This window comes from Thamnophis sirtalis, unplaced genomic scaffold (genome assembly GCF_051295495.1).
Source record: "Thamnophis sirtalis isolate CommonGarterSnake01/CBP01778 unplaced genomic scaffold, rThaSir2_p1.2 scaffold_3, whole genome shotgun sequence".
NCBI classification, from domain to species: Eukaryota; Metazoa; Chordata; class Lepidosauria; order Squamata; family Natricidae; genus Thamnophis; species Thamnophis sirtalis.
Window position 1 is genome coordinate 134,328,734 of NW_028261383.1, and position 27,572 is coordinate 134,356,305.

At 40.3% G+C, this 27,572-nt stretch overlaps 1 protein-coding gene across 3 annotated transcripts in view; it reads right to left on the minus strand.

The window, feature by feature from the left end:
- Positions 1-5,341: 5,341 nt before the first annotated feature.
- Positions 5,342-27,572, minus strand: part of TTYH2 (tweety family member 2) — an 85,998-nt gene continuing 63,767 nt past the window's right edge. Inside the window, exons 7-14 of one of the 3 annotated variants that reach the window (XM_087710183.1) lie at positions 27,348-27,417; positions 25,488-25,543; positions 24,301-24,393; positions 22,128-22,220; positions 21,880-22,022; positions 20,392-20,577; positions 16,397-16,475; positions 5,342-8,067 (exon numbers count right to left, since the gene is read on the minus strand). In XM_087710183.1, the coding sequence (XP_087566309.1) occupies positions 7,987-8,067; positions 16,397-16,475; positions 20,392-20,577; positions 21,880-22,022; positions 22,128-22,220; positions 24,301-24,393; positions 25,488-25,543; positions 27,348-27,417 (801 nt within the window). In that variant the 3' untranslated portion in view covers positions 5,342-7,986. Of the gene's footprint in view, positions 8,068-16,396; positions 16,476-20,391; positions 20,578-21,879; positions 22,023-22,127; positions 22,239-24,300; positions 24,394-25,487; positions 25,544-27,347; positions 27,418-27,572 lie in introns of all 3 variants that reach the window. The other 2 variants (XM_087710182.1, XM_087710184.1) reach the window with 2 other exon arrangements.

Consider the following 27,572-nt stretch of genomic DNA (forward strand, 5'->3'; position numbering starts at 1 on the left):
CATTTGCAAACCCTAGCAGGGGGGGGAATGAACGAAACGGAAGAGAAACAAGACATCACACACCCCCTCTTGCCGCCCAAATCAATCCTCTCTTCAAATGTGGCCATCGGGGGGGGGAGAATAGAGACTCCCAGATCCGATAGGCAAGAAGTTTGTCTTCTGAGTAAGTGCAGAATACGTTAGCGCTATAGCCCAAGCTCTTAACAGCAGAGAATGGGGAAATGCATAATCAGATTAAAAAACCCACAGATATTTTGTAGCGTTACCTTTAGCTTAGTGCCCAGGCTTATTGCAAATATTAGGACAACCACCAGTGTACAGGCTTTTTGTCTCACTTTTTTTTGTCTTTGCCTGGTTATTGCAGCCCCCCCCCCCACTCCCTCATTACGTTTTTAGAATAGAATAACAGTTGGAAGGAATCTTGGAGGTCTTCTAGTCCAACCCCCTGCTTAGGCAGGAAATCCTACATCACTTCAGACAAATGCATATCCAACATCTCCTTTAAAACGTCCAGTGTTGGAGCATTCACTACTTCTGGAGGCAAATTGTTCCACTGATTAATTGTTGTCAATGTCAGGAAATTTCTCCTTAGTACTAAGTTGCTTCTCTCCTTGATTACTTTCCACCCATTGCTTCTTGTCCTGCCCTCAAGTGCTTCGGAGAATAGTTTGAGTCCCTCTTCTTTGTGGCAACCCCTGAGATATTGGAATACTGCTATTATATCACCCCTTAGTTGTTCTTTTCATTAAATTAGACATACCTAGTCCCTGCAACCGTTTTTCATGTTTTAGCCCCCAGTCCCCCAATCATCTTTGCTGCTCTTCTCTGCACTCTTTCTAGAGTCTTACCATCTTTTCTACATCGTGGCTACCAAAACTGAATGCAGTATTCCAAGTGTGGCCTTACCAAGACATTATAAAGTGGTATTAACACTTCACGTGATCTTTTATTCTTTTCCCCTTCTGTCTCACAGAAATATGGAAGGGAAAAACAATGCCCAACAAAGTGGGGACAGAAGAGGGAGCAACACTGTGCAAAACTCACAATTAGCACAATCTTCCCACCTTTACAAAATTTATTAACAGCGGAAACCATCAGATTCCTTCGAGCCTCAGCAAGCGGAACGAATCGTGGTGTCTGATTATTTTGTCTCACGCTGCAGACAATTTTTTGGGGGTAGGGGAATGACAACTTTTGACAACTTAAGCAGTGAAGTTCTGCTTAATAGAACATCGCACTTGGACTGTTCTCTGTAGAAAGAGCCATTTCTGAAATAACTACTATTTGCAACAGAAGAGAATGTCAGAAGCTCAGGGTTGAAATATGGAGTCTTTGGTGCTTTCTGAGCTTGGTAATTCGCTTGCAGACATTTTGTTACCCAACAAGGTAACATCATCAGGGACTAAGTGCAGGACTAGCATTGATAATGTTATCTAGTTGGTAATGAAACAAACAGGCATGAAGCTCAGAGGGCACCAAAGACTCAACAACCCTATATATTCTTTTCTATATTGTTCTGGTACAAGCCAGAATGTCATTGCATTCTTATGCAATGCTATTGACAACTGCATTTGTTGAAGGATTGTGTGTGTATATGTTCGTTTTGTGATATGATCTGGTTGCAGGTCTATGTTGTCATCAAATCCTGTGAACAATTAATATAATTGTTGGAATGGACTACAGTTTATTACAGATCACTGATAAGTAACAGATGACTGATAAATCACCTTTTTTTCAAGAGTCTTTACATGTCCAACCGGGTTGAGCAGAATGGGCATGCTATGGATCCTATCGGGTCAGGCCAAAGAATGTCAGTTGGCTGTGGCCAGAAGATAAGCCTTTTCAGCAATGGCTCCTGCTCTATGGAATATCTTCCCTTCAGATATCAGAATGGTCCCAATTCTGTTAGCCTTTCATAAGGCCTTAAAAACCTGGCTATGTTTCCAAGCCTGGCGTGCTGAATGTGCCAAGAGTCCTGTTTCCTGGCTATATTACTAATTGGCCAAGCCAGTCACTGATAGAAATGGGCAGCCATAGAAATTGAATGATTGTATGTATGAATGAATGAATTTATTGGAGCTTTGTTTGGAGTTGCAAGGGGATAGATTTTGTGTGTCATGACAGAATCAATAGGTGGAAAGTGTGCAAAGCAGATTTTGGTTAATACAGTCAAACAAAATTCTTGTTGGGAACTTGATGTTTGTGAACTTAATTTTATTCCTGAAATGTTTCATTACCAAAGTAGAGAACGTTGAACAATGCCGACATTTACTTTTGAATTGTATGACCTAATAGATTGTCATCTCTACCTTCATCATCCCAAAGGATTGACTCATCCTGACCCTGCTAGTTTTTATTTTTAAGAAGGCTTTGAAGATGTGGCGGATCCTTTGGGTGCTGAGCTAGGATGTTTAATGAGCTTTTCCTGCAAGGTGTAGTACAATATATTGCCAAAAGTATTCGCTCACCTGCCTTTACTCGCATATGAACTTACTGTAAGTGACATCCCATTCCTAATCCATAGGGTTCAATATGACGTCTGTCCACCCTTCGCAGCTATAACAGCTTCAACTCTTCTGGGAAGGCTGTCCACAAGGTTTAGGAGTGTGTTTATGGGAATTTTTGACCATACTTCCAGAAGCGCATTTGTGAGGTCACACACTGATGTTGGACGAGTTTATGTGGCCTACCACTTTGTGGCTGTGTTGCTGTCGTTCCCAAACACTTCCACACTCTTATAATACAGCTGACAGTTGACTGTGGAATATTTAGGAGCGAGGAAATTTCACGACTGGATTTGTTGCACAGGTGGCATCCTAATAGTTCCACGCTAGAATTCACTGAGCTCCTGAGAGCGACCCATTCTTTCACAAATGTTTGTAAAAACAGTCTGCATGTCTAGGTACTTGATTTTATACACCTGTGGCCATAGAAGTAATTGGAACACCTGATTCTGATTATTTGGATGGGTGAGCGAATACTTTTGGCAATATAGTGTATATATTGTGATTTTTTTTAAAAAAATGTGCATATTGTAATTCTGTTTTTATTGTTGCATGGATAATATGGGCGCAAAGACCCAGCAGAGAACTTGTGAGAGATTCAGATTTAGATGGAAAACTTACATTTTTTTTTTTACTGCTTTTTGTTCAAAGTAAAACAAAGAGTTTAAACATCCTTTGATTAGTGTTGTCATTTAGCACTATTGTGTATTGTTATTTCCATGTGCTTTCCAAACCACATTCCCATGGCCCCTATCTCTGGAAAAAGAATCACATTACCGTATTTTTCGGAGTATAAGACACATCGGAGTGTAAGACGCACCAAGGTTTTGAAGAGGCAATTTTTTTAAAAAAGTAGGTAGATAGAGGGATAGAGAGATAAGAGAAATACAGTAGGTAGGAAGGGAGAGTGAGAGAGTGTGTGTAGGTTGGTAGGTAGGTAGGTAGAGGGATAGTGAGAGAGAAATATATGTATAGAGAGAAATACAGCAGATAGCAGATAGGTAGGTGTTTCTGCTGGCACAGCACTTGATCAATGTAATTCTCATCAATCAGTTAAAGAGCTTTCCAAAAGGGAAAAAAAAGTTTTTGCACTCTGTAAACCTCCCAAAAATGGCCCGTTTCGTGAATTTTTTAAATTTTTTTTAATTTGGTGAATATCATTCGTTTTTTTCCAAATAAAAGGCATGAATAGTATTGGGGGGAGGCTTGCAGAGTATAGTGCTGCTGGGGGCTGGGGGGGACGGCCCATTTTTTGCTCATTTCTGCGCTCCCCAGCCCCCATGAGCTCTCTGAAAGCCTCCATAAGGGAATGCCAGTTTGAACTGAGATAATGGAAAGCGAAGCAACTGACAGTTGGAACAGAGTTCTTTTCAGGTGGGAAGGGGGAGTAGAACTCCTTAGCATCAGTGTGTGTTAATTAATGTATAAGAAATACTAATGATCTGATGGTCATTTTGAAAAATACTTTCTTAGCGAGCACCTAGAAGCCAAGAGGAATATATGTGCCAAATTTCAAGTTTTAGGCTGTACGGTTCTGAAGATTTCATGCTGACTGAGTAGTACTTGGCTTATATATATATATATATATATATATATATATATATATATATAGATAGATAGATAGATAGATAGATAGATAGATAGATAGATAGATAGATAGATAGATAGATATAGATAGATAGATATAGATATAGATATAGATATAGATATAGATATAGATATAGATATAGATATAGATATATATATATATATATATAGATAGATAGATAGATAGATAGATAGATAGATAGATAGATAGATAGATAGATAGATAGATAGATAAGCAATAAACCCCAGCACGGATGATGTTACCTAGTTGGGTAATGAAATGTATACAAGCAAACAACTAAGCTTCCATCAATACATCAAAAAGGTCAGTTGATGTAGTAGGGGTTTGTTGTCATCAAGAAACTAATCACATATTGTCCATTTTGGACAAAGCTAGATGATAGACTACACATGCATATTATGCTTTTAGCAACAATTATTGGACCCAGTCAGGACAAAAACTGTACAGGATCTTGCTTTTAACCCCTTTCCCCACTGTACAAAAGGTATGTTTAACATCTCATTCCAGTTGGGGTTGGGAAAAATTTTTGTTTTTTAAAAAAGTTAAGTACACTAAGTAATGCCAGGTTGCTTTAAGAAAACAGAACGAGTCCATTTTGAAAGTGTAACACGTGACATTCTTGGAAAGCCAAATTAAGACACAGTAAATAGCATTTATCAAGCTTCAATATTAGGAAGGTGAGTATGAAGGTCATGAAGTATAATTCAAATATTTCCAATTTGAGATTTAAATTTTGCTGCTCACTGTAAATTTTCTTATAAAACAACAGAATAATTCTAATGTTCTATTGTTGTCACCAAAGTATATTATGATATTAAATTGAGAGTCTGAAAGACAATTAAGACTTGCTGATTGTTAATTTATGCTCACTATAGTTTTAAACTACCATTTAGCATACTATTTTCCAAATCAAGGCAAGTCTTTTTTTGCTAGGCCTTGATTACTGTATAAATTACACACACTGCAGATATCTTCTTAAGAAGCATCTGCTCTGCTTATATATGCTTGCATTTTCAGGTTTTCTTTCAGATGTATAACACCATATACCATAATACTATTTTATTTAATAATGTAATTAAAATAATGTGTGCATCTACATACAGTGGTTTTTATTTTTGCCATCTGTAGTACTTAAAATACATCTAATAATAACTAATCCCAAACACAAAGCTCTGCATTGAAAACAACTGAAATCAAACTAAACTAAAAAAACACAGGAAAATGAAACTCATATTTTTAGTATGTGTTTATTATCAGTTTCCCAGTCAGTACATATAAATCAGGCACAGCTCTGAAGTTGTCTGTGATAGTTAATTCACATGCATTTTGTTTGTTGAAAAAAAACAATTTTAATTGTACTCTTATCAATAGCATTACTCATAGCATAAAATTAAGATTCTCTTCTCCCTCTGCCTTAAAAATGTAGCCAATCACATATAAGATGGATATATAAATTATGTCGCCATAAATGATAGGTACAAGTTATCCTTGATAGAAAGACACAGTATGTAATTGTTGTCAAGTAATTAAAAATCTCCATGTCACATTATGCATCTTGGAGGCAACTCTCTACCTATGCAGTTGTTAACACTGTAGTGGTTGTCAGTGGCAATTTTGAACAATGTGCAAATTGTCCAAATATTATGTTGACACCACTGGAAAAACGCATTTTCAGCAGCATGTGAAGATATTCTGAGTTCTTTGAATTTAGTTGAGGAAACCCACCTGTTTTATGTTTCCAAGAAAGTGCTCACATATTGCTTTCACTTCCAAGTATGCCTAAGTATAAAAAGGTAAGCATAACCCAAGAAAATGGAACTTGTTAACTTTAAAAGGAGTTGCTTTTGGCAAAAGTTAAAATCACACCAGTAAGAGGCTTTGATACTTCAATTTGACATACTCTACTTTGATTTCCTTCCTTCAGTGCTTCTCATCTCCTTGGAATGCCTTCTGTCGAAATGTTTTTATTTCTTTTACTTTCTCTCTCCAATAGAAGATACAAGAATCGGATTCTGTTTCAGAAAAGCCCACAAGATCTTCGTTACCTGAGGGAATGATATGACGGTCTCTCCTGCCCGTGATTGCTCATACAAATGGTGACTAGACTGGAAAATAAATCTTAACACTGGTAGTCCAAAATGGCTGCTGAGAGAAAGGACAAACCGCCTGGCACTGTTTTAACCTCCAACACTTTGTCATTGCTCATCTCCTGCTGGCTGAGATAAAATGAGAGCCAGCAGTTCTCAGGGCAACATACGTCAACAGCTGTTCTACTTCAAGGACACGAAGAGCAGGATAAAAAACAGTGGGAAAGGCAGAAAGAACAGCAGTGGCTATGAGAAGGAAACTACATCTCACAGTGACAGAGAGAAACTGACTGCTTACAGCAGTCTGGCTTCAGTTTAGTTTGCAAGGAAGAATCTTTTAAAAAATTAGACTGACTATCTGAAAGACTTCTGAGTTTAGGCCTGATTAGCAATCTCGCCAAGCTGTGTGAAGCAAGGGATTTCTCTTTGGTCTTGATCTGGGGAATCTGAAACTTGCCTCACAAGGCCCAATGATAGGACTTGTCCTAACAAGAGCCAAATGTGTGCAAGTAACAATGTAAGTTATGAACGGTTCCTAATTTCATGATATTGCAGTTCTTTCATGGATGGCAAAAGCAAAACATTATTCGGAAGAAACTGTACTGTCACCTTTTCAAGGTTATGTGTGTATTAGAGTAGCCAATTCAGCCCAATCCAACGTACCCTGGTATTTTTGATTCCCTCACATAGTAAGAAAAATGTATTTTTGAATATGTCAGCATTTGCCATACAAATACATTATCTTGGAAGGTTAATTTTTGCCTATACTTTTAATTCCCCTTTGGGAAAAAAAAAACAGTGCCAAAATCAGAAGTTGGCTTGCAAAGTACATAAAAAAATTGTAATCCTTAATAACAGAAAACTATAAAAACAGACACAAAAATTATGTCCTTTGGATAGCTAATATAAAACATAGACTTAAAAAAATAGCAAACCAAATAAACAGGAGTTGGTGAAGTTCATGTCAGTTCTTGATGCAAAAGAGTGACAAGTGGTAATATTGTGCATGGACTTTTGTATCACAAAATGCCAAACAGGTTCTATCAAAAAGGATGATGGATGATACAGTGCCAAGCCAACAGTAAAGTTATGTGCAGAGGCCTCTTCAGAGGACACTAAAAATTCACTCTTCTGTCAACATTGCATGTGATTCAGGAGTGAGGAGCATCTTCTCTCATGGCAAGCCCCTGCTCCCTTTCTCTGAGGTTAGCATTGTACACCAGGTGTCAAGTGTTCACTTTACTTGTACAGTGTACTGGTCTTATTATCTGCCTTAATAAAACAAAAAGGAAGACGGAACCACCCTATCAGGGATGAACAAAACTGCCCTGAAGTTGGTGTAGAAGGAAAGGAAACAGGACTTATAGCGTTAATTGCAAACCCGTGGCAGGCCTTATTCTAATTTCACATCTCCCGGCTTCCCCCAATATAAGAAAACAAAGTTTGGGGAGGCCACTGTAGTAGTGACAGGAAATGAGCAGGAAATCAATAGACCTCTGACCCTTAGCTCATTAGATGGAGGATCCGGGTACCATCCTGGGTCTGCAACAGAGGAAGACATAATATTGGAAGAAGAAAAGCTGCCAATCAAGCACACAAGGATAATCCTTGGAAGAGTACCTGGATTGCCAGCAGGGGTTTTCTTCAGCTGATCTGTTTTCAACACCTTTGAACACCTGACCAGTTTGCTAGGGAAGCAATCTTATTCCCAGCAGTCTATGTGCCTTCAGTTATTATTGGGTTTCACTATAGCATTGTGGGTGGCTTCTTCTCTATGATTTGAGTGCTAGGCTGGAAATTCGTTGCTAGGCTGTCGCCGGAAATCATCATTAACCGCAAGATAGGTGGCTCGCATACTTGGAGAATACTAGGCAGAGGAGAGAAAACGGGAGAGAAGTTATATGTTGTGGTTTCAATAACAAGCATAGGATTTTACTGATATAAACTACAGGAGATGAAATACTAGCTCCAGAACTAACCAGAAATAAATGTGCTGATGATTTTTGTACCATCAGGAACAGAAGAACATGCTTGACTATTAGCAGCAGAGGTGGAGTGGGATGAAATGACAATAGAAAGGCAACTAGAAAGCAAATGTTGGCAAGGCCTAAAGATCTTGTGATTCCAATGAGAAACTGAGATAGGCATCCAGCTGCTATTTTCCACTACTGGGATACAGAAGTAATGGAGAGAAGGAGAATCTTTCACAGGAAAGTTGTGAGTTGATTACACACACACCAACAGCAAAGTACACATTAGACCAGTATTGAGCTTTGTACTTTTTAAAATTCAACAAAAAGTGTAAAAAAAATTCTTTTCCATTATAGATATAGAATATAGAAGGGACCTGGGCGGTCTTCTAGTCTAACCCCCTGCCCAAGCAGGAAACCATATATCATTCTGGACAAACGGCCGTCCAATCTCTTCCTAAAAACTTCCAATGATGGAGCACCCACAAATTCTGAAGGCAAGCCTTGAAGGAGTAGAGTAGAACAGAAACAGAATAACAGAACTGGAGGGGGCCTTGGAGGTCTTCTAGTCCAACCCCTTGCTCAAGCAGGAGACCCTATACCAATGATGGTGAACCTTTCTGGCATTGAGTGCTCAATGAAACGCACGTGCATGCATGACAGAGGGCCAGAAACCCGAAGACCAGTTGGCTGGTGCACATGCATGTGCTAGCCAGTTGGTCTTCGGATTTCTGGCACACATGTGTGCTGGCCAACTGGTCTTCGTGCACATGGGAGCAATGGAAAATAGGAGGCCAGCTGGCTGGCACACACAAATGCCTGTTTTTGGCAGAGGGTTTGCCCATTTTCAGGCAGTTTTTCAGCTGTTTTCGGGCCAAAAATGGCCTGAAAATGGCCTGATAGATTTTGCCCATTTTGGGGGCAGTTTTCAGGCACTCCGGCACCCGCAAAGACCAGGTAGCCGGTGTGCACGTGAGTGCCCGAAACCAGAAGAGTAGCTGGAGACAGTGCATGTGCCCACAGAGAGGGCTCTGCGTGCCATGAGGTTCGCCATCACGGCCCTATACCATTTCAGGTCATCTCCAGACCCATTATCAAGAAAATGATAATCTTTAGGGAAGATGATAGAATTAAGTTCTTTTCACTATTAATTTCCCTATTCCTCACTACTATCTAGACGACCTCCAAGGAGGAGAGGTAAGAGTTGGGTTCATTAATACAGACAGTGATGTGCGGTGAGCTTTATGGCTGGTGAGGCAGCTTTTTAGACTTGTGGACTTCAACTCCCAGAATTCCACAGCCAGGCATGCTCAGTTCCGATTTAAAGCAACAGCATTTTCCCCCCTTGCAAAATAAGTTTTCCCATTCTTTTTCTTCTCCCTTCCCCTCCTTCCTCCTTCCCCCCTCTCTCAAACAGACACACACACAGAGAAGTTGGATCCCTCTCTCACTCACCCATTCTCAAACAAACACAATCACAGAAGTTGGATTGGATATATTTTCCAAAGGCTTGAAAGCAGCTCCTCTGCCATACCCCCCCCCTTCCCCTGCTGCCTTCCGATCTGAGCCTTTGGTTGCAGGTGAATCATGTTGCCTTTTCAAACTTGTAATCAGTGAAGCTGGGCTAATATACTTTTATCCAGCTGTGTGTGCGTGTGTGTGTTTGTGTGTTTGAAAAGGCAACGTGGTTCTGCATGCAATCAAACTTTTTGAATTTCTCCCCCCCCACACAAGCACCTTTTCCAGCTGTTTCAGAGAGGATTTCAACTCTGCTTTTGCCTGCCCTCATGAAAGGCCAGAGCTATGAGTCAGACTGAACTAGTTGCTCCCAGAGAACTCTAAAAAGCCTCTAAAAATGCCCTCTACAGGAGGCGAGAGAACACATGCCTCCTTTGCATACAAAATTTTTCGCTTTTTAACCCTTGCTTAACTCTTAAAAGGCGAAAAATTGCTTATGCACAGGAGGCCCCTAGTTCTCTTGCCTCCTCCTATAGTTAACACTAAGCACTGTTCCAAGTCACTATGACTTGGAATCTGGCAGCAACTACCTTGGCTTTAATTATTTTAAAATTCTTTCCTTTTCCTCATGACTGGTGAGGCCACGCCTCCCCTGCCTCTAGTGACTACACGTCCCTGAATACAGACAACCCAAAAAGTGTTAGGAACCCAATGGGATCACAAATTTCTGGTATACTGGAAATGCAATGCTAAAGAACAACTGTGTGCCTATTTACACACACTTTTCCTAATTGTATCAATGACTCATAATAAAATTAGAGAACAAAAACCTTCCCTAAATCTGTATCCTCCAAATGAGTTACAATCTGTAGAAATCCCTCCTCCCACCCAATTGCTGTACGGAATGGGACAACTCACCATGACCAACTTATCACAGCCAACTCACTGTTGCCAATTCTCCATGGGCAATTCAATGCAGCCAATTTGCCACAGGACAACTCGCCATGGGACAATCCAACAATTTTATTTAATTATTTAAAAGAATTTAAAACTTTTGCTCTTAAGCAAGTTGGCCCGCGGTAACTTGGCCATGGCGAATCGTCCCATGGCAAATTGACCATGGTGAGTTGGTTGTAGTGAGTTGTCTTAGACCAGGGGCATCAAAATCAAGGCCCAGGAGCCAGATCCAGCCCACGGGGTGCTTAGATCTGGCCCATGGGGCTGCCCTAGAAACAGCGAAGGACTGATCCACAGTACCTCTGCCAGTGAAAATGGGCTCCAAATCTCATTTTTTGCTGGCAGAGGGTTGCAGGAGGCTGTTCCAGCCGAAAACGGTGATTGGGAGCCCATTTTTGCTGGCAGAGCACTTGGGCCAACACATGCGCCCTCAACACAAGTGACGCCAAGCTGGCCACACCCACTCCCCCCCAGGTCAAACACAACCCTTTTGCAGCCCTCAATGAACTTGAGTTTGACACCCCTGTCTTAGACCCTTTCTGTAGTTTCAGGATATCTGGGGGACATTAGATTAGAGAATGCAGGCCTGGAAAATATAATTGGTATATATGAGTGCAAGAATTTATTATGAGAAAGTTACGTCTTTTCAGTCACAGAAAATTATTCACAGATTACTTTTCTGGAACAGAATAAAACTTGAAAGTGTTTCCTTAAGTCATTTAAATCTTATTCAAATTGGACTACTTGCTATATGGAAAAGAGCTACATTTAATTTTACCATCATCTTTGAGGTTTTTGCAATAGCAAATATCTGCAAGAGTGAAATTAAAGCCTCCAAAAACTGACACAGCCCCAACATTTAAATGCCCAAAATAGAAATAGTTCCTTGAATATTCAAACAACTGTTAGGCTTGAAAATAGATTGTGGCAGCTTGTAATACAAATATCAACTACCATATTTTTCGGAGTATAAGACATACCTTTTTCCCTTGAAAAAGAGGCTGAAAATCTGGATGCGTCTTATACAATGAATACAGCATTTTTTGCCTCCCGAAACCCAGCCTCCTTCACCAAAATGGCTGTGCATAGCTTGTAGGAAGCTTTTAGAGAGCTCCTGGGGACTGGGGAGGGCAGAAATGAGCAAAAAACGGCCCATTTTTTGGCTCAATTTTACCCCCTCCACCAGCCCCCAGGAGCACTCTATAAGCTTCCTAAAGGCTATTCATGCCTTTTTTTTCAAAAAAAGGCCCATTTTCATGAAAAACAGGCCATTTTTTGCTTGTTTTTGGCCCCCGCACCTCCCAGGAGCACCCTGCAAGCCCCCTAAAGGCTATTCATGCATTTTTTGGGGAAAAGGGGTGGTTTGCAGAGTGCAAAAACTTTTTTTTATTTGCCTTTTCAAAACCTTCGTGCGTCTTATACTCTGAAAATTACGGTAGTCTTCTTAATCATTCATCAAGCAGGCAGCCTTTCTACATATTCTTTCCACCTTTCAGGTTGATTGATATTAATTTTAATAGTTCACAACACAGGACAATTACTCCATGAAGCATATACATTTCTCAGAATAGTATACAAATTTGCAAATTTGCATTTTTCTAGGACATTGCAACATAAACCTGAGTATGCTTACACATTGGATGAGAACCCAGTGTCAGTGACTATGCAGAATGCAAGAATTCAGTTGTGGCATTAAAAGAGCAGCTGTTATTCTGTTTACATCCTAGTGGCTGAACTAAAATGTACTCACTTCTCTGTTTTATGACGCATGCAAAGTTCATCCATACAGAATGATGGTGAATGGCTTAGGTTTTGTCTGTCTAGGAAATCACTTGTCTCTGGAAAACTGGTTCCATTAACAGATCAGCAGCTTCAGCTTCCTGAGTGATAGAGTAGGATTATTCTGCTTTGTCACCTTAGAAGAGAAACTCAAGATCTTCCCCATTTGTGGCCGAGAGGGCCAGAGGCAATCTTTCTACATTCCTTCTTGAATAGCCTCTCCAAATGTACAATAGGTACCAACTCTGATCCATTTCAAGAAGGCTATTAAGACAATATTGCTCCCCAGAGTTATTAATAGCTAATTTAAATGTCACCACTGTGATGTGATGTTAGTAGGTGGATATTTAATTTATTGTAACTGTTTCATTCATTTGGTGTTTTGTTTTGTGTAAACCACTGGCAGTCACACCTAGAATATATAAAAAATTTAAATAAAGTGTCACCCTTTGCGGTTCCTTTGGCTAGTTCTTCTTTGGAACAGCTAACTCACCCCTCTCATATTTATTATCAGAACTGTTAAGACACGAATTAACCACAGAGGCATAATTTGTATTTGATGTTTCATTAACATTGAAGTCTTATTTTTAATAACTTATGAGAGCCTGGTCTGGGTTCAGTTTAGTCAACTACTTTGGTGGTCTCTGCAGCTAAATAGCAAATGACTGATTCACACATGGGGTTGTCATAACGTGTTTGGTTTATGGTTTATCATGAATTCATGGTTATGGTCTACACTCCATGCTTTTGCTATTGGGATGGATTCAGACATCATGTAAAGCCAACCCTTCCCTCCACTCCAACACCCCAGGAAAGAATTCAATGAAGTAAGGCTGTTTTTCAGGGCTCAGGAAACATGCCTACTTTTTGCAGTGATCTCCCCCCAGAGATTCATGTGGCTCCTACTCTTGTATCATTCAGGAAACTATTAAGACCTGGGTGTACTGATTGGGGACAGGATAATTTTGTCCTTCCGTTTTACTGTGTTTTGAATACTCTGAACTTCCAGTTAGTGGTATCTTTTATATGCTTTCATAGATCAATTAGTTCATGGTTGTAAACCGCTCAGAGTCTTTTAGGGCTCAGGTGACCTACATATTAAATAAATAAGAAGAAATAATAATGTGGCAAATGACAACTTCAGATAGGGACATAGGAAGTGGAAAGACATTGGAGTTTTCCATTTCTTCTGTACTTTACATATGCATCTGCTCTAGTTTATTACTTATCAAAGGCTAGGGACATATTTTACTCATTATGGACTAAATTGATGAATACCCTTTCCAATAATTTTCCTGTTCTTTTAATTCACGTTTAGGGCTCATTGATGTAATTATTCATTTTTATGGTAGTGTTGAGCATTTCCATCATCAGCCCAGAACTGACTGTAGCTTGGTTGTTGTTTTTTTAAAAAAAGAAACACAAGCTGTTCAGTGCCTTGGGTCCCTTTTTGTGTCTTCCTTGTAAACATCACTTTCTACTTTTGTTCTAAGTGAAACATTTTAATCCAATGGAAAAGTAAGTAAGGTTTGTACCGAAAGGAGGGAGGGAGGGAGGGAGGGAGGGAGGGAGGGAGGGAAGGAAGGAAGGAAGGAAGGAAGGAAGGAAGGAAGGAAGGAATTTTAATTTCATGGTGATTGATATTGTACTAACACGATGTCTTCTGAATTAGAACTAGATTCATGGTAAGCACTATTACCTTCAGTTGGCAGTAGAAGCTTATGGGGGGAATGTGATCAAGTGAAGTTAGGCCTCCACCATGCAAGAAATAGTCAAGAAATGAATGCAAAAGTAATGCAATCCAAACAATAAGAGATATCAATTAATATATTGCTAGTCCTATCTGTAACATACATAACGAGATAGATAAAGAGATAGTATTACACTTTTCAATACTTACCAAGTCTTAATCTGTGCATAAACACGTAAATAACTTCTCCCTTCAGAGCCTCATACTTTATCATGAGTTTTTCCACAATATTTTAATAGGAAGGAACAATCAAATTTACTCTGGACACCTTTCACACAACTACAGAAAAGCAGCAATCTTCTCTTGCGCTCTGCCTTTGTAATATTCCCCCATTCCACTTCTCTATACAGATTTGGGAGAAATACTTCTTGTAACTGATGAAGTGCATTGTAATTTCCAAAGTTGTAGGCTTTGTTAAATCTGTTTGGTTTCAAAGGCCCCTACTAGTTTGATGTTTTATTGAAACATGGCTGTCCTGTGGGAACTTTCCGAAAGGAAATCTCCAGCTGAGTAAACCATAACAGTAACAGACCATTTGGAAAGCTCACAGCATCAAATTCAAGAGCTTTTACTTATTGACTATTTAAATCAGCATGACTGGAAGTCTGGAATAAACTTTTTAAAAAATGTTATTCCCAGCATGGGTTCTCAGCATGAAGGCAATTGGGGAAGCAGCTCTACTCAAGAGGGTTTTTAATTTTGCCCATTTGAAACACCACACTCAATCCATATGCAGCATGCATTGTTATGGGGAAAAGTAAATAAACTGAAATTACCAGAAATTTCCCCCATGATTCTGCCCTGCAGAAACCTTGAAAATGTCTCCATTGTCAATTAACATAATCCACTCTGCTAAACTTTTTCAAAATATGGCATTCTCCAGATGTGCAGGGACTGCAGTTCTATGAATTTTCAACCAGCAAGACCAAATGCAGGGACTTATGGACGTTGCAGTCCAAATACCAATTCGCGGAAGGAGGCAGTGAGTCTAAATGCAAACTAATGGCAATTTTGAATGCCCACAGTCCATAGATTTTACAGTATTTGTATATTGGAAAGTTGGGGGTATTTACAGCACAGGGAAATCTCTTATGAAAAAGTGGGGTGGGGGAGGAGGAAAACACCTCATCCCTCCCAAGATATTTTAAAAATGCAAACACCTTAAAAGGCAATATAGCTCCAAAACAGTTGATTGAAAAACAAAACAAGGATTGCAAGCAAGATTTTTAAAAAAATCTTATGTTAAACAAAAAAAGTGATATGCATTATAACATTATATATTTGAAGAAAAAACATTTTATAAAAGTAGAATAAGATGGGGAGAAAGTTAAAAAAAAGATGCCCACTCATTTTCTAGATGAAACAGAAACATGCAATTCTTGCCTCCACATACAAACAACATGTTAAAGATGCAGGGGAAAGCCAATTTGATCTCGCGATTAAGGGACCAGGTTAGAAACCAGGAGGCTGTGAGTTGTAATCCTGCCTGAAGCATGAAAGCCAGCTGGGTAAGTTTTAGCCAGTCACACTCTCTCAGCCCAAGCCACTTCACAGGGTTGTTGTTATGGGGAAAATAGGAGGAGGAAGAAGTATTAGGTATGTTTGCTGCCTTTGAGTAATTTATAAAAATAATAAAGGTGGGATTAAAAAAATATATCTAAAAAAACCAACTGAAATATATAAACTGTGCAACATGCGTTGAATAACACAATCACACAAGCTATAGAAACAACAGCCAAAGTCTGCCAATGTGATAAGAATTGCAGCACAGTCTCGCACAGCAGTTTGCCTGAGTGACTAGCAGCCAAATAGCAATGCAATGTAATGCAACACAATGTTTTCTGCTCTTTCGCTATACAGCTGCCTGAAGCCAACCAGAAAGATGCCATCTTAGTGGGAGATATATTCTACACTGCGTCTCATTGATAGAGCTAAAACAATTGTGGGAATAACAATAACAACAACAACAAAATCAGCTTCCAGAGGGCAGCAATTTTCATCTTCAGATAGCAGTCTAGATTCTGGATTGTTGTTCCATTGAAAAGCCTGCATTTAAATCATATACTGCCTGTTTCTTCATCTCTAACATCAAGGAGGGGGGGGGGGATCCCATAAACTAGTATTTCGTATTTTCTGACAAAAGCCGGAGGGTTTTTCATCCCCGTTTTTAAAGAAAATGTGTTTGTTAAATTGAACAGGAGTGTTAGTAAAAGCAGGGGTGGAAGGGGGGGGGAATAAAGGGTTTGTTATAAAAATGATTTAGCCTCCGGAGCCCACCATACCGTGGGGGGAGGTGATCCTCTTCCAATCAGGGGGACGTTTTCATATCGTGGATTCCCACCAAAGAGCACAGCTTGGTTCCTGCAGGTAAAGAGGAGTCAGATCAGGAGGACAATCTATTAAAAGGAAATCTCTTATGGGCTACGAAATATTCCTGACATTCTTGCAGAAGCAGGGGATCATTGTTGGGGGCAGAAGACTGTGGGAGTGGGGGAAAAGTGGGAGTGGGGATACACTGGGTATTATTCACGCTCATGTTTGTGTCCGAAGCACTTATGGTGCTTCCAAGTTGAAACAATTAGCGAGTGACATCACTGTTGCTCGGGGGACATCTGGTTGGGGGTTCTTTCATGTCCTCATTAATGTGCCCACAAAAGTGGTATCTATCTATCTACTTGAGATTACATGCTTTCGAACTGCTAGGAGGAGCTGGAGCGAATGACGGGAGCAAGCGAATGACGGGAGCTCATCCCATCACGCAGCAGCACTTGGATCTCGAGCCATTTATTAATTTTTCTCCTTGCAGCACATTGAAGATATTTTAGAGAGGGAATCATTAAGCATCCATAAATGCCCTGATCACAAGTCTTTTTTGCCTTGGTACTCTCCAGATGCATTACATGGGAACTTACATCATCTCTAGTTCAATACTCAAAGATAGAGCTGGCTGGGGAAAATACAAATGTTACTCCCAAGACATCTGAAGAACGCCCGATTGGGAGAAGCTACACCAGCTCTCATGAGTTGTCTCCCTGATCTGTAAAACACCGTGGGGAAGGAATTCATTCTGGATCAAACTCCTCTACATTCAATGAGCACCATGTACTGCAAAGAAAAACTTGAGCCTTGAGAACAATAGCAAAGGACATGCGTACCCCCTTTCTTTTATGCGCAATGGTTGTGAGAGGAAGGACATCCAGAAAAGGCACCCAGGGACAGATTAAAAAAACAGTAGTTAACATTCTGCCCCTCTGAGGCCTAGCAATGCTCCAAGTTTATTTTGCAACATCCTCCAAAGGAGAAAGAGGATGAGAAGAATAAGATGATGACTGGTTTATCAAGTCAAAATTTAAGGCTGACCCATCCTTCTGAGGTGGGTAAAATGAGGACCCAGATTGTTGGGGGCAATAGGCTGACTCTGTAAACCACTTAGAGAGGGCTGTAAAAACACTGTGAATTGCTATATAAGTCTAAGTGCTATTGCTATTTAACACAACTTTTCCTAAATGTTCTTCAGACATCTGGGCCTCCCATTCCCATTATCCCCAGATGGTAGGGAATTTGGACATGTAACCAAGGTTACTAGGTGAAAGGCTGGCAACTCAGCAGTTTCATTGAACTGTGCAATCACAAGTAAGTGTGAATATAGCGCAGGGCATTCAAGGGGTTATATTCCAAGTGGGAAACCAACTTTTCTGCAAATCGTCTTTATATGGCAGAATTTATATGCCTGTGAAAATCTCTTGGTACTCCGCTCAGGTAGATTTTAGGTAGCGTTGTTTCCCTCTGAGGATTTACTATAATGTACAGTATCCAAAAGAACAGTTTTGAATCAGCTTCCATTTTTAACCCAGATCTGGAATCAGCAACTAGGTATGTTTCTGAGGTCGCACAATTTTTCTGTCTTCCTATCTAAATTGGAGTCATAAAGGCGGGCAGAACAATGCACCCTTCTTCATCTCTATGACTGGACAGAAAAGAGACAACTTGTTTGATTGCTGCTTATCAGAAGCACTTTTGATTTCTAAGTTTTTGCAGCAAACAGTTCAGAGAACTGAAGGGAGAGACCAGATGGTTCCCACCAGAAATGGAAAATCTGCTCCTCGACATTTTGGATGGACTTTCTCCTCCAATTAGATAGAGCCGAGGTAGCGCAATGGTTAGAGTGCAGTACTGCAGGCTACTTCAGCTGACTGCTAGCTGCAGTTCAGCAGTTCAAATATCACCAGGCTGAATGTTGACTCAGCCTTCCATCCGTCTGAGGTGGGTAAAATGAGGGCCCAATTGTTGGGGGCAATATGCTGACTCTGTAAACAGCTTAGAGAGGGCTGTAAAAGCACTATGAAGCGGTATATAAGTCTAAGTGCAATTGCTGTTGACCTTTTCCATTGTTAAACCTTGCTCAAATTCAGTAGTCAATTCAACGATAACACCATCTCCCTGAAGGAAACACTAACAATTTATGAGGATACTGAAGATATGGGTTCAACAGCTGCCTGAAATCCAAAGTAGGATTAAGTAGTACACAATACACATCTGCCTAGTGACAGATGGGATATGATGCCATCTCCAGAGCTTCCCCACCATGCTCCTTTCTGGTGGCTGCTGGCATCTACAGCCAGAGAATCAGTACTGGAGCTAGAAGTTACTAGATTTTCACCGAAAAAATGGCAGCAGCTATGTATATCTTCTCATGCATAGATGAAAAATAAAGATTCACTTGAATCAAAATAAATTCCTAATGAATTTATGTACATGCCCATATATTTTGCTTGACCAAAATATGTAAATGGTTGTCACTGTCTTCAAGATTTAATTTTCAGCCTAGCCTGCAATCTTCAGATTTCTTAATAATCCCGCATCCTAAGCAACTCTGACAATGTTTGACTTTCTTTGACATCAAACATTCCCCCAATTTTTCTTTTTATTGCTATCCATTATTTCCTTCCAAGCCAAGTCATAGAAAGGTGCAAAAAAGGAAGTACCATTTATACTTGTAGATGAGCTGAGAATTTTGGGTTTCAAAATATACTCCCAAAATTGGGTTCAGGTTATCTGCAGACCAGTCTGTCATGGCTTTAAAAACCATAGCTTTATAAACGCTGACATAACACTTTCAATATTCTGTCCACTGCTGTGATTAAAAATTCAAGGATTGACTTATCCACGGGTGACCCATTTTTCATGGCATTTTGGTTGAAATTTCAAGGGTTGGTTTATCTGCAATTATAAACGATAAATGGGCAATACTTTCTCCCATCAAAAGTCAGCGCATTTTCCAGCCAATCAACCAATAAATATATTTAAACAAAGATCTTTTCATAAAAGAACATGCAAATGTATATGACAACTCAACAAGGGAAAAAAAACTCCTCCCGTGTTAAACTAAAGGATCGCACCACAGTAATTAACAAATAATAAAAGATGCAAAAAATAGGACAACAGCTTGTTTCACACATCTCGTGGGATATTTTAAAAACTGCATCTAGGCGTTATTTTTAAAAATGTTTTCTCCAACATACAGTTCAAAAGTAGAGTTTCTCAACATTTTTCATCTTTAAGGCTGTCTTCTTTCTATAAGAAGGCAATTGCTAGAGTTTGAATAGCTAGCAGCTGTACAAAGCTGGATTTTGCATCTCGTGGCTGGGATGTCAGGACTATGTGGGGGGGAGCATGGGTTGACAGATATTAGGTTGGTAAAATGGGAAAACATCATGGTTTTCAGAGAAAGATGGAATGATGGAAGAAACAACAAAAGTCAGAACAAATCTGAACAGGGCCACAGTACCAAAGTATAGTAAGTTAATGTAAAGGTTCCCCTCGCACATATGTGCTAGTCGTTCCCGACTCTAGGGGATGGTGCTCATCTCTGTTTCAAAGCTGAAGAGCCAGTGCTATCCGAAGACATCTCTGTGGTCATGTGGCCAGCATAGCTAAATGCTGAAGGTGCACGGAACGCTGTTACCTTCCCACCAAAGGTGGTTCCTATTTTTCTACTTGCATTTTTACATGCTTTCGAACTGCTAGGTTGGCAGAAGCTAGGACAAGTAACAGGAGCTCACTCTGTTATGTGGCACTAGGGATCCGAACTGCCGACCTTTCTGATCGATAAACTCAGTCTTAGCCACTGAGCCACTGTGTCCCTATAAGGTGGAGAACACCAAATAGCAGAGGTTATCTCTGTTGCCACCTTGAAAACTTCACAGGAGAGAATGTGGGCTTAAGTACTGATTACCGCTTAACCTCTGCGTCTTCTACTAATTCCATGCATACTTACATGTACTCAGACACTGGTGCATTGGAGATGGTCTGGGCAGGAGGCTGAAGGCTTGTCTGACTGCCCAGGCTGCTACTGTAGCTACAGAAACTACGGAGTTGCCCACGGTTGGGATTGTGGGCAGCAATACGTCGAGCCTGTGGGTTGAAGGGGTCTTCTTCGTCTATGTCATCATAATCCCGATCCCTAGAAGGAAAAAAAACCCAACAACAATGGTCCCTCTTAGAAAATAAAATAAAATTGGAACGCAGAGGATAGTTACGAACAAAGTGGCAAGTGAGAAGATGTTAACACTCATTCCTGGAGGGATGGGGTATTCCAGTTGCTTCAAGTATCCCTTAATTTTAAAGTTTCTTTTGTAATGTTAGCAGAGACCAGGAAAGGAACCATAGTATCTGAAAAAAGAGAGCTTTTGTTTCACTGTAGAAAACCCAACCCTAAGGGACAGTTTGATATTAATCAGGAAGCAGGGAGAAAAAAAAAGCAGAAAGAATGGATTGTGTCAGTGTAGTATTCATGAACTGGAATAGGGCTTAGTAACAAGGTCAGCCTATGGGAGTTGAAACAGTTTGAAGCCTGGGCGTGGGTTAGCTCTGTAGCTCTGAGTCTGTGCTGAGCTCTAAACTAATCTGCTGCTCTGAACTGAAACTGTACTCTGCCTGTGTTTGTTTGTATTTACTACAACATTGGAAAACCTGCCTTTTGGTATTGTATATTTACTTCATGTGTTATATTATATATAAAGAAAAATTAATGAATCCTGCTGAATCAATTACCTTTGTGTGCTTTCTGGATGAGATTGCTACTGCAAACTCTGACAGATTCCTTCACCACTTTTAGGTAATGAAAGAAGAACGAACATACAGAAGTTATCCAAAAATTGATGTTTTGATGATCAGGAATGTATTATTTATTAAGTTTATATGCTACCCATCTCAATTGTTGAGTGACTCTGGGGAGCTTAAAATTAAGGAATGCTAGAGACAGCCTATACGTGATGCTAGAATAATGGGGAGAATATTCTTTTGTTGTGTTTTTCTCTCTCATAGATGAATTGTCTGATTCTCTCCCCCTCTTACTGTTCTCTGCATCCTCTCTCAGAAAATTAAGGGTGAATATGAGAAACCCGGAAAGACACTAAAGGTTTAACTATTCAACAATTGATGAATACATTCTGTTAAGTGACATTAAGTGACCATAACATTACTAAATAACCTTATGCTATGCTATTTAGTCAATATCGTCCATCGCATAATCTCTAGAATGCTTCTTTAAGTTTGTCAACATGCATAGCTCTCAATGAGGAACAGGACAGTAGAAAGATCAGCTCATAACTCTGCAACTTTATTGAAGGAGAAATCAGACTGACGTTCTGGTCATTGCAGAAAATCACCCGTTTTTATTTTATTTATTTTCAAACACATCCCTCTGTCGTCAGCAAGGTTATTTTGACTTTGTGGTATCCCTGGGAAATGTATTCTGTTTTACCTGCTGGTTAAATGTTTCCAGGCTCGAGGCATGGCACATATGATGGTGGAGAAGGATACAGCAGCCATCAGAGAGAAGAGGGTGAGGTAGAGCAAGCCTTCCACCCCATCGTAGCAGATCCCAACCAAGGCATCCAGGTAATCCTTTAGTGAAAGGAAGGGGGGTGAGGGAGAGAAGAAAGGAAGCGTCTTGCTCTCGTGCTATGAACACCTTTGTCCCCAAAGTAGAGTGTGTCCTATGCTGCTTACCTTGTGAAGGCCCCTGCAGTCCAGCATGGCAGTCAGCTGGTGGAGGTTGATTTCAGAGTAGTTCAGTAACTTCTGCATATCAAGCAGGTCTTTCTGCAGCAAGGGCAAAAACTATCACAGAAGGGGCATATATTCTATCGGAAAAGGAACGGTGTTCACCATACCTAGAATGACTGCCCAGCCATCACTGTGACTAGATACCTACTGTACTGCAGTCGTAGCCTATCCTTTCCGGCTGGCATACACAGTACCACTGCCCTGATTTTATCTTGTGATATCAAATTGGGCTGAGAAATGGTGAATGGCCCAGTGACTTTCTCTGGCTGACTCCAAATTGGACCCGTTGTCCTTCTGATCTTAATTTGACTATTGCTCAGCATTGGTTTTATAGAAACATGGATAACTTTAGAGCTATAGTGGTTTTACAAAACCTCATGAAGAAGAAAAGGGCTTCTTCTCTTGGTTCTGCTATTTGTTAGTACCAGGGATTCTCTATCATTTGATTAAACGATAAAAGAAAGGAAAACAGAACTACCTTATTGTTCACCTGTGGGCAATAGATATACACAGAAAGTCATCTCACTTATGCATGGAGGCATTGCTTGATTTCAGATACTTTTGCCATGGAGTTGGCAAAACTGAGGAAGCAAGGACAACCTAATTTTCAGGAAGATATCTGTAATGTTTGTCTGAGATAACATTTTTTTAAAAAAACAATCAGCCACAGTCATGGCAATTTATTAATTTGGAGTTTCTTTGAAACACTTACTTCTCACAACTTTCAAATCGGGACCGTTTGGCCTCTTCTCAGATAAGCCAATGACTTCATCCCTTGCTCACAATCTCTCATAATGCTCTTGGACCGTGATGGCAAACCTATGGCACGCATGCCACAGGTGGCAGGTGGTGCCATATCTGAGGGCACGCAAGGTATTGCCCTATGTCAGCTCATGCTGGCCAACTGATTTTCATGCATGCGCGCAGGCCTCACTGAAACCTCCGGATGTCCGGTAGGCCCGCTGGGCCTGTTTTTCGCCCTCCCCATGCTCCAGTGGCTTCAGGAAAGCCTCTCCCTTCTGCTTCTGGAGGAAGGCAATAAATGGCCCAACGGGCCTATTGGAAGTCTGGAGGCTTCAGTGAGCCCTGTGCACATGCACAGGGGGGGGGGGAGGGAGGAGTGTAGGCGCACAACCCCCCATGTGCCTGAACCTGAGAAGCCTATGCGGACAGACACACCTACCCTCTAAAACCAATATTACACTTCATTTCACATGGCAGACAAAATGTGACCATGCATACGTTGTTCGACTCCAACCAATAAGCCTTTGCTACGGTTTGCAGATGCTCATCCATGTTACACAGAACATTGAATGACATTTCCTGTCAAAAACCAGTTTGTTAAGCAATTGGCTTTTTTTATCTAGCAGAAGAAGGCTTTGACATTTCATCTACATCTGAAATATACAAATAGAGCCCCCAATTGCTAATTCTCTTCTGTTCATATAAAATGTAATTACATCTGTTAAAATGGCTTCCAGTCACTACAGTCCTCTGTCCTTTATATTCTCTGGATATGTTGGGAATACAGCTCATAGAATTACTACCTGGAGACACCAAATCAGTGAAGACTATGATTACAGGGGATCCTAGACCCTGTAACCTCTGTTACTGTATCGTCATGGCATCTGTGTCCCGTCAACCATAAACAATGATTTTCCTGCTGCTTGCTTTATCTTCAGGTACCGTGTTTCCCTGAAAGTAAGACAGTGTCTTATTTTCTTTTGACCCCCGAAATAAGCACTTGCCCTTATTTTCGGGGAGGTCTTATTATTTTTGAGGTGCAGGAAGCGGCGAGTGTGGTCACCTCATGGTTGGTGGTGTGTTGCAATATTTTCAGGGAGGGCTTATTTTCGGGGGAGGGATTATTTTAGCGCATGCACTCAAAAGCCCGATTGAGCTTATTATCTGGGGGAGGTCTTATTTTCAGGGAAACAGGGTAGTTCCTAAGAATATTCAACATTTCCCTGGTTAAATATGTGCCCATATTTTGTATTTGCCAAATACTGTTTCTGAAGCAGCAGGTGGGACCCACTTCTAAATGTATGTAATTCAGAAGCTTCCATCAAAGAACGTTGCCTGCTTCCAGGGGAAAAGACAACATTGTGCAACTTACTTTGGCTGTAGGGAAAAAAGGCACTGCAAACTGCACAAGACCCTGAATCTGGATCTGCATGGTTGTGAGAGAACGCTGGTAAATAGTCAGGGCCTACAAATAAAGAACACATCATGCAAGGTATTAGCCATTTTTTTTCTACATAAATCTTGGGGTACAGGCAATCCTTGACGTACGACCACAATCGAGCCCAAAATTTCCATTGCTGAGCGAGACAGTTGTTACCTGAATTTTGCCTCATTTTGCAACCTTTCTTGCCAGAGATATTAAGTGGATCACTGCAGTTGTTAAATTAGTAATACAGCTTTACGTGAATCTGGCTTCTCCATTGACTTTGCTTGTCATAAGGTTACAAAAGGTGATCATATGGCCCTGGGACACTGCAACCATCAATAAATACATGACAGTTGCCCAGCGTCTGAATTTTGATCACTTGGCCACAGGGTGCTGCAATGTTGGTAAGCCTGAAAAATGATCCTGTTACCTTTTTCATTGCTGTTGTAACTTTGAATGGTCACTAAACTAATATTTGTAAGTCAAGGATGTCCTGCAAACAGATTAAATGCTATCCTCTTTCAACCCTTAGGAGTCAGTCCACACTCTTTTACATCAACATTCAAAACATCGGAAAGCTTTCTCTCCCTGGAAATCCAATGAAACAAATGGTTCTCTTACCTACATTTCATAATTAATACCTTCTAGGTAGAGGTCCAACTTGCCAGGACTTACTGAGATTACAAAAGCCATAGGAGACATCAAGGCTGGATCTTCCAAACTAACAAACATGTTCAGATAAGGATGTTTCCTTACCTGGGGAGAGCCCAGTGGTGTAGTAGTTGGAATGCAGTATTGCAGGCAAACTCTGCCCACACACCAAAAGTTTGATCCTGACAAGCTCAAAGTTGACTCAGCCTTCCAAGGTCAGTAAAATGAGGACCCAGTTTGCTGGAGGCAATAAGCAAACAATGCTTCTAGACTATAAACAGACCAGAGAGTGCTATAAAACGCTATGGGGCAGTACATAAGCCTAAATGCTATTGCTATTTTTATGGAGAGTAATGCTCACCAATTTTCCCTGCCCTATTACTGAAAGCAAGCTGATTCTTGGAATAAAGAGCCATGCTTCTCTTTTCATTGCTGTTGGGGGATCCTTTGCCAATGATGTACAAAGGCAAGCAAGTTCTTACCTGTTGAAAGGGGCTGGTCGGACTCTGTCTACAATACAGGTAGTACTGTACGATTTCTACAAAAGCAAGGTTCAAGAGGAAGAGAGTTAGTTATTGATTAAAGTGTGACACTTTTAGCAACTTGTAAACCACACTGGGTCAACACTGATCAGCATCAGTTGAGACAGCACTGTATGGGGTGTCTCAGTTTACAATGCTGGCATTGTCTAATGTATGTTGAAAAAAATAATGCTGCAGAAAAGTTTGTATCTAAAGGTTTTGGCAGACTTTTGACATAAGCAGAATGAGAAGCAATACTTGAGTAAATCTATTTTCATGTGCCACATAAATCATAGCCTGCCATGAATGTTTCAGCTTTCATTAATGATAAAGCTACATCTTACACCATATCTCATAAATACTGTCCATAAAAGCAACTGCTAAGGATATCTAATAAATGATTGGTTCACCAAATCCCTACCTTACTTAACCCTTCCTCACTTGATGATTCTTCCAAAGCAATCTCCCCTCCTAATCTGAAGTTCTGTCTTAGTATCTTAAGAGACACAGCAAATGCCAAGGATAATTAGTAAATGGTCACTTCACATAATCTCCTATCCCTACTAAACTTACTTAACCTTTCATCTTTTGCAGATCCTTCAAAACAAGTTGGAACAACTAAGCTGTGGTTCTACTTTAATAAAAGGAAATAAAATGAAATCTGAGTCCCTAGTTTAAGAAAAAAAATCTCAGAACTTCGGCAAACATTAACAAAGGGGATGTTTGGGCACAGATTCTATAATCGGGAGTATTCTCTTATTGCCTCTGTTCACTGGATATGTTAAACTGGTTTTTACCTCAAACAGCCAGGGGACCCTTGTGGGGTAAATTAACTCTACTTACTGTATTTTTCGGCGTATAAGACGCATCTTTTCCCCCTCAAAAAAGAGGCTGAAAATCTGGGTGCATCTTATACATTGAATACAGCATTTTTTTGTCTCACGAAACCCCATCCCCTTCACCAAAATGGCTGTGCATAGCTTTTAGGAGGCTTTCAGAATGCTCCTGGGGGCTGGGGGGGGGCAGAAATGAGCGAAGAGCGGGCAGTTTTTTGCTCAATTTTGGCCCCCCAGCCCCCAGGAGCACTCTATAAGCGTCCTAAAGGCTATCCATGCCCTTTTTTTTGACAAAAATCGGCCTGTTTTTGTGATAAATGGGTCATTTTTGCTTGTTTTTGCCCCCCCGCCCCCCGAGCACTCTACAAACCTCCTAAAGGCTATTCATGCCCTTAAAAAACGGGTCTGTTTTCGTGAAAAACTGGCCGTTTTGGGGAGGTTTGCAGAGTGCAAAAACGTTTTTTTTTTTAAATTTGCCTCTTCAAAACCTTGGTGCATTTTATACTCTGGTGCGTCTTATACTCTGGTGTGTCTTATACTCCGAAAAATATGGTAGTCAGTGTTCTCATAAGATGGCAGTTCATGGACACTTAAGATTAAACTAGAAGACCTCCAAAGTCCCGTCTAACTTTTTGATTCTATGATCTTTCCATGCTACCAAATCAGAAGTAAGTTTTAGAATGACCCAACAAAATTGGTCCCTCTAAGATCTACTTGTGTGCTCCTTGTTTTTTTTAACCCTTCCATACATAGTCACAAAGTAGGTTGGAAAAGCACAATCAGGATTCTGAGCACTTTCCACATAAATATGCACATTATCCCTCAATTCAAATGTGGTACCTTAAAATCTCTGGATTTTATATACTGATGCTTATCTATGCAGAGCTGGGTCTAAGGTTTACATCAGTTTTATTTCTCTTCTTTCAATTTTCACTTAAGGGGTTGTCCTCCACTACTCAAACGATGGCAAAAGCAATATTTTTACCTGCACTGAGGTCACTTTTTGTCATATTCAGAATGAATTTATCTGGAGACACGCAAAAGTCACTGGTACCCTATAAGAGGCAAAATTTTATTTATTTATTTAGTATAATTTTTATTACATTTTTTTAAAAAGAAGACAAAATTAATGTTTTTAGAAAGAAAGTTATCATTACTAGAACTTCTACTTAAGGAGGTTACATGCTGAAGAGTTAAGAAATTGTTTCTA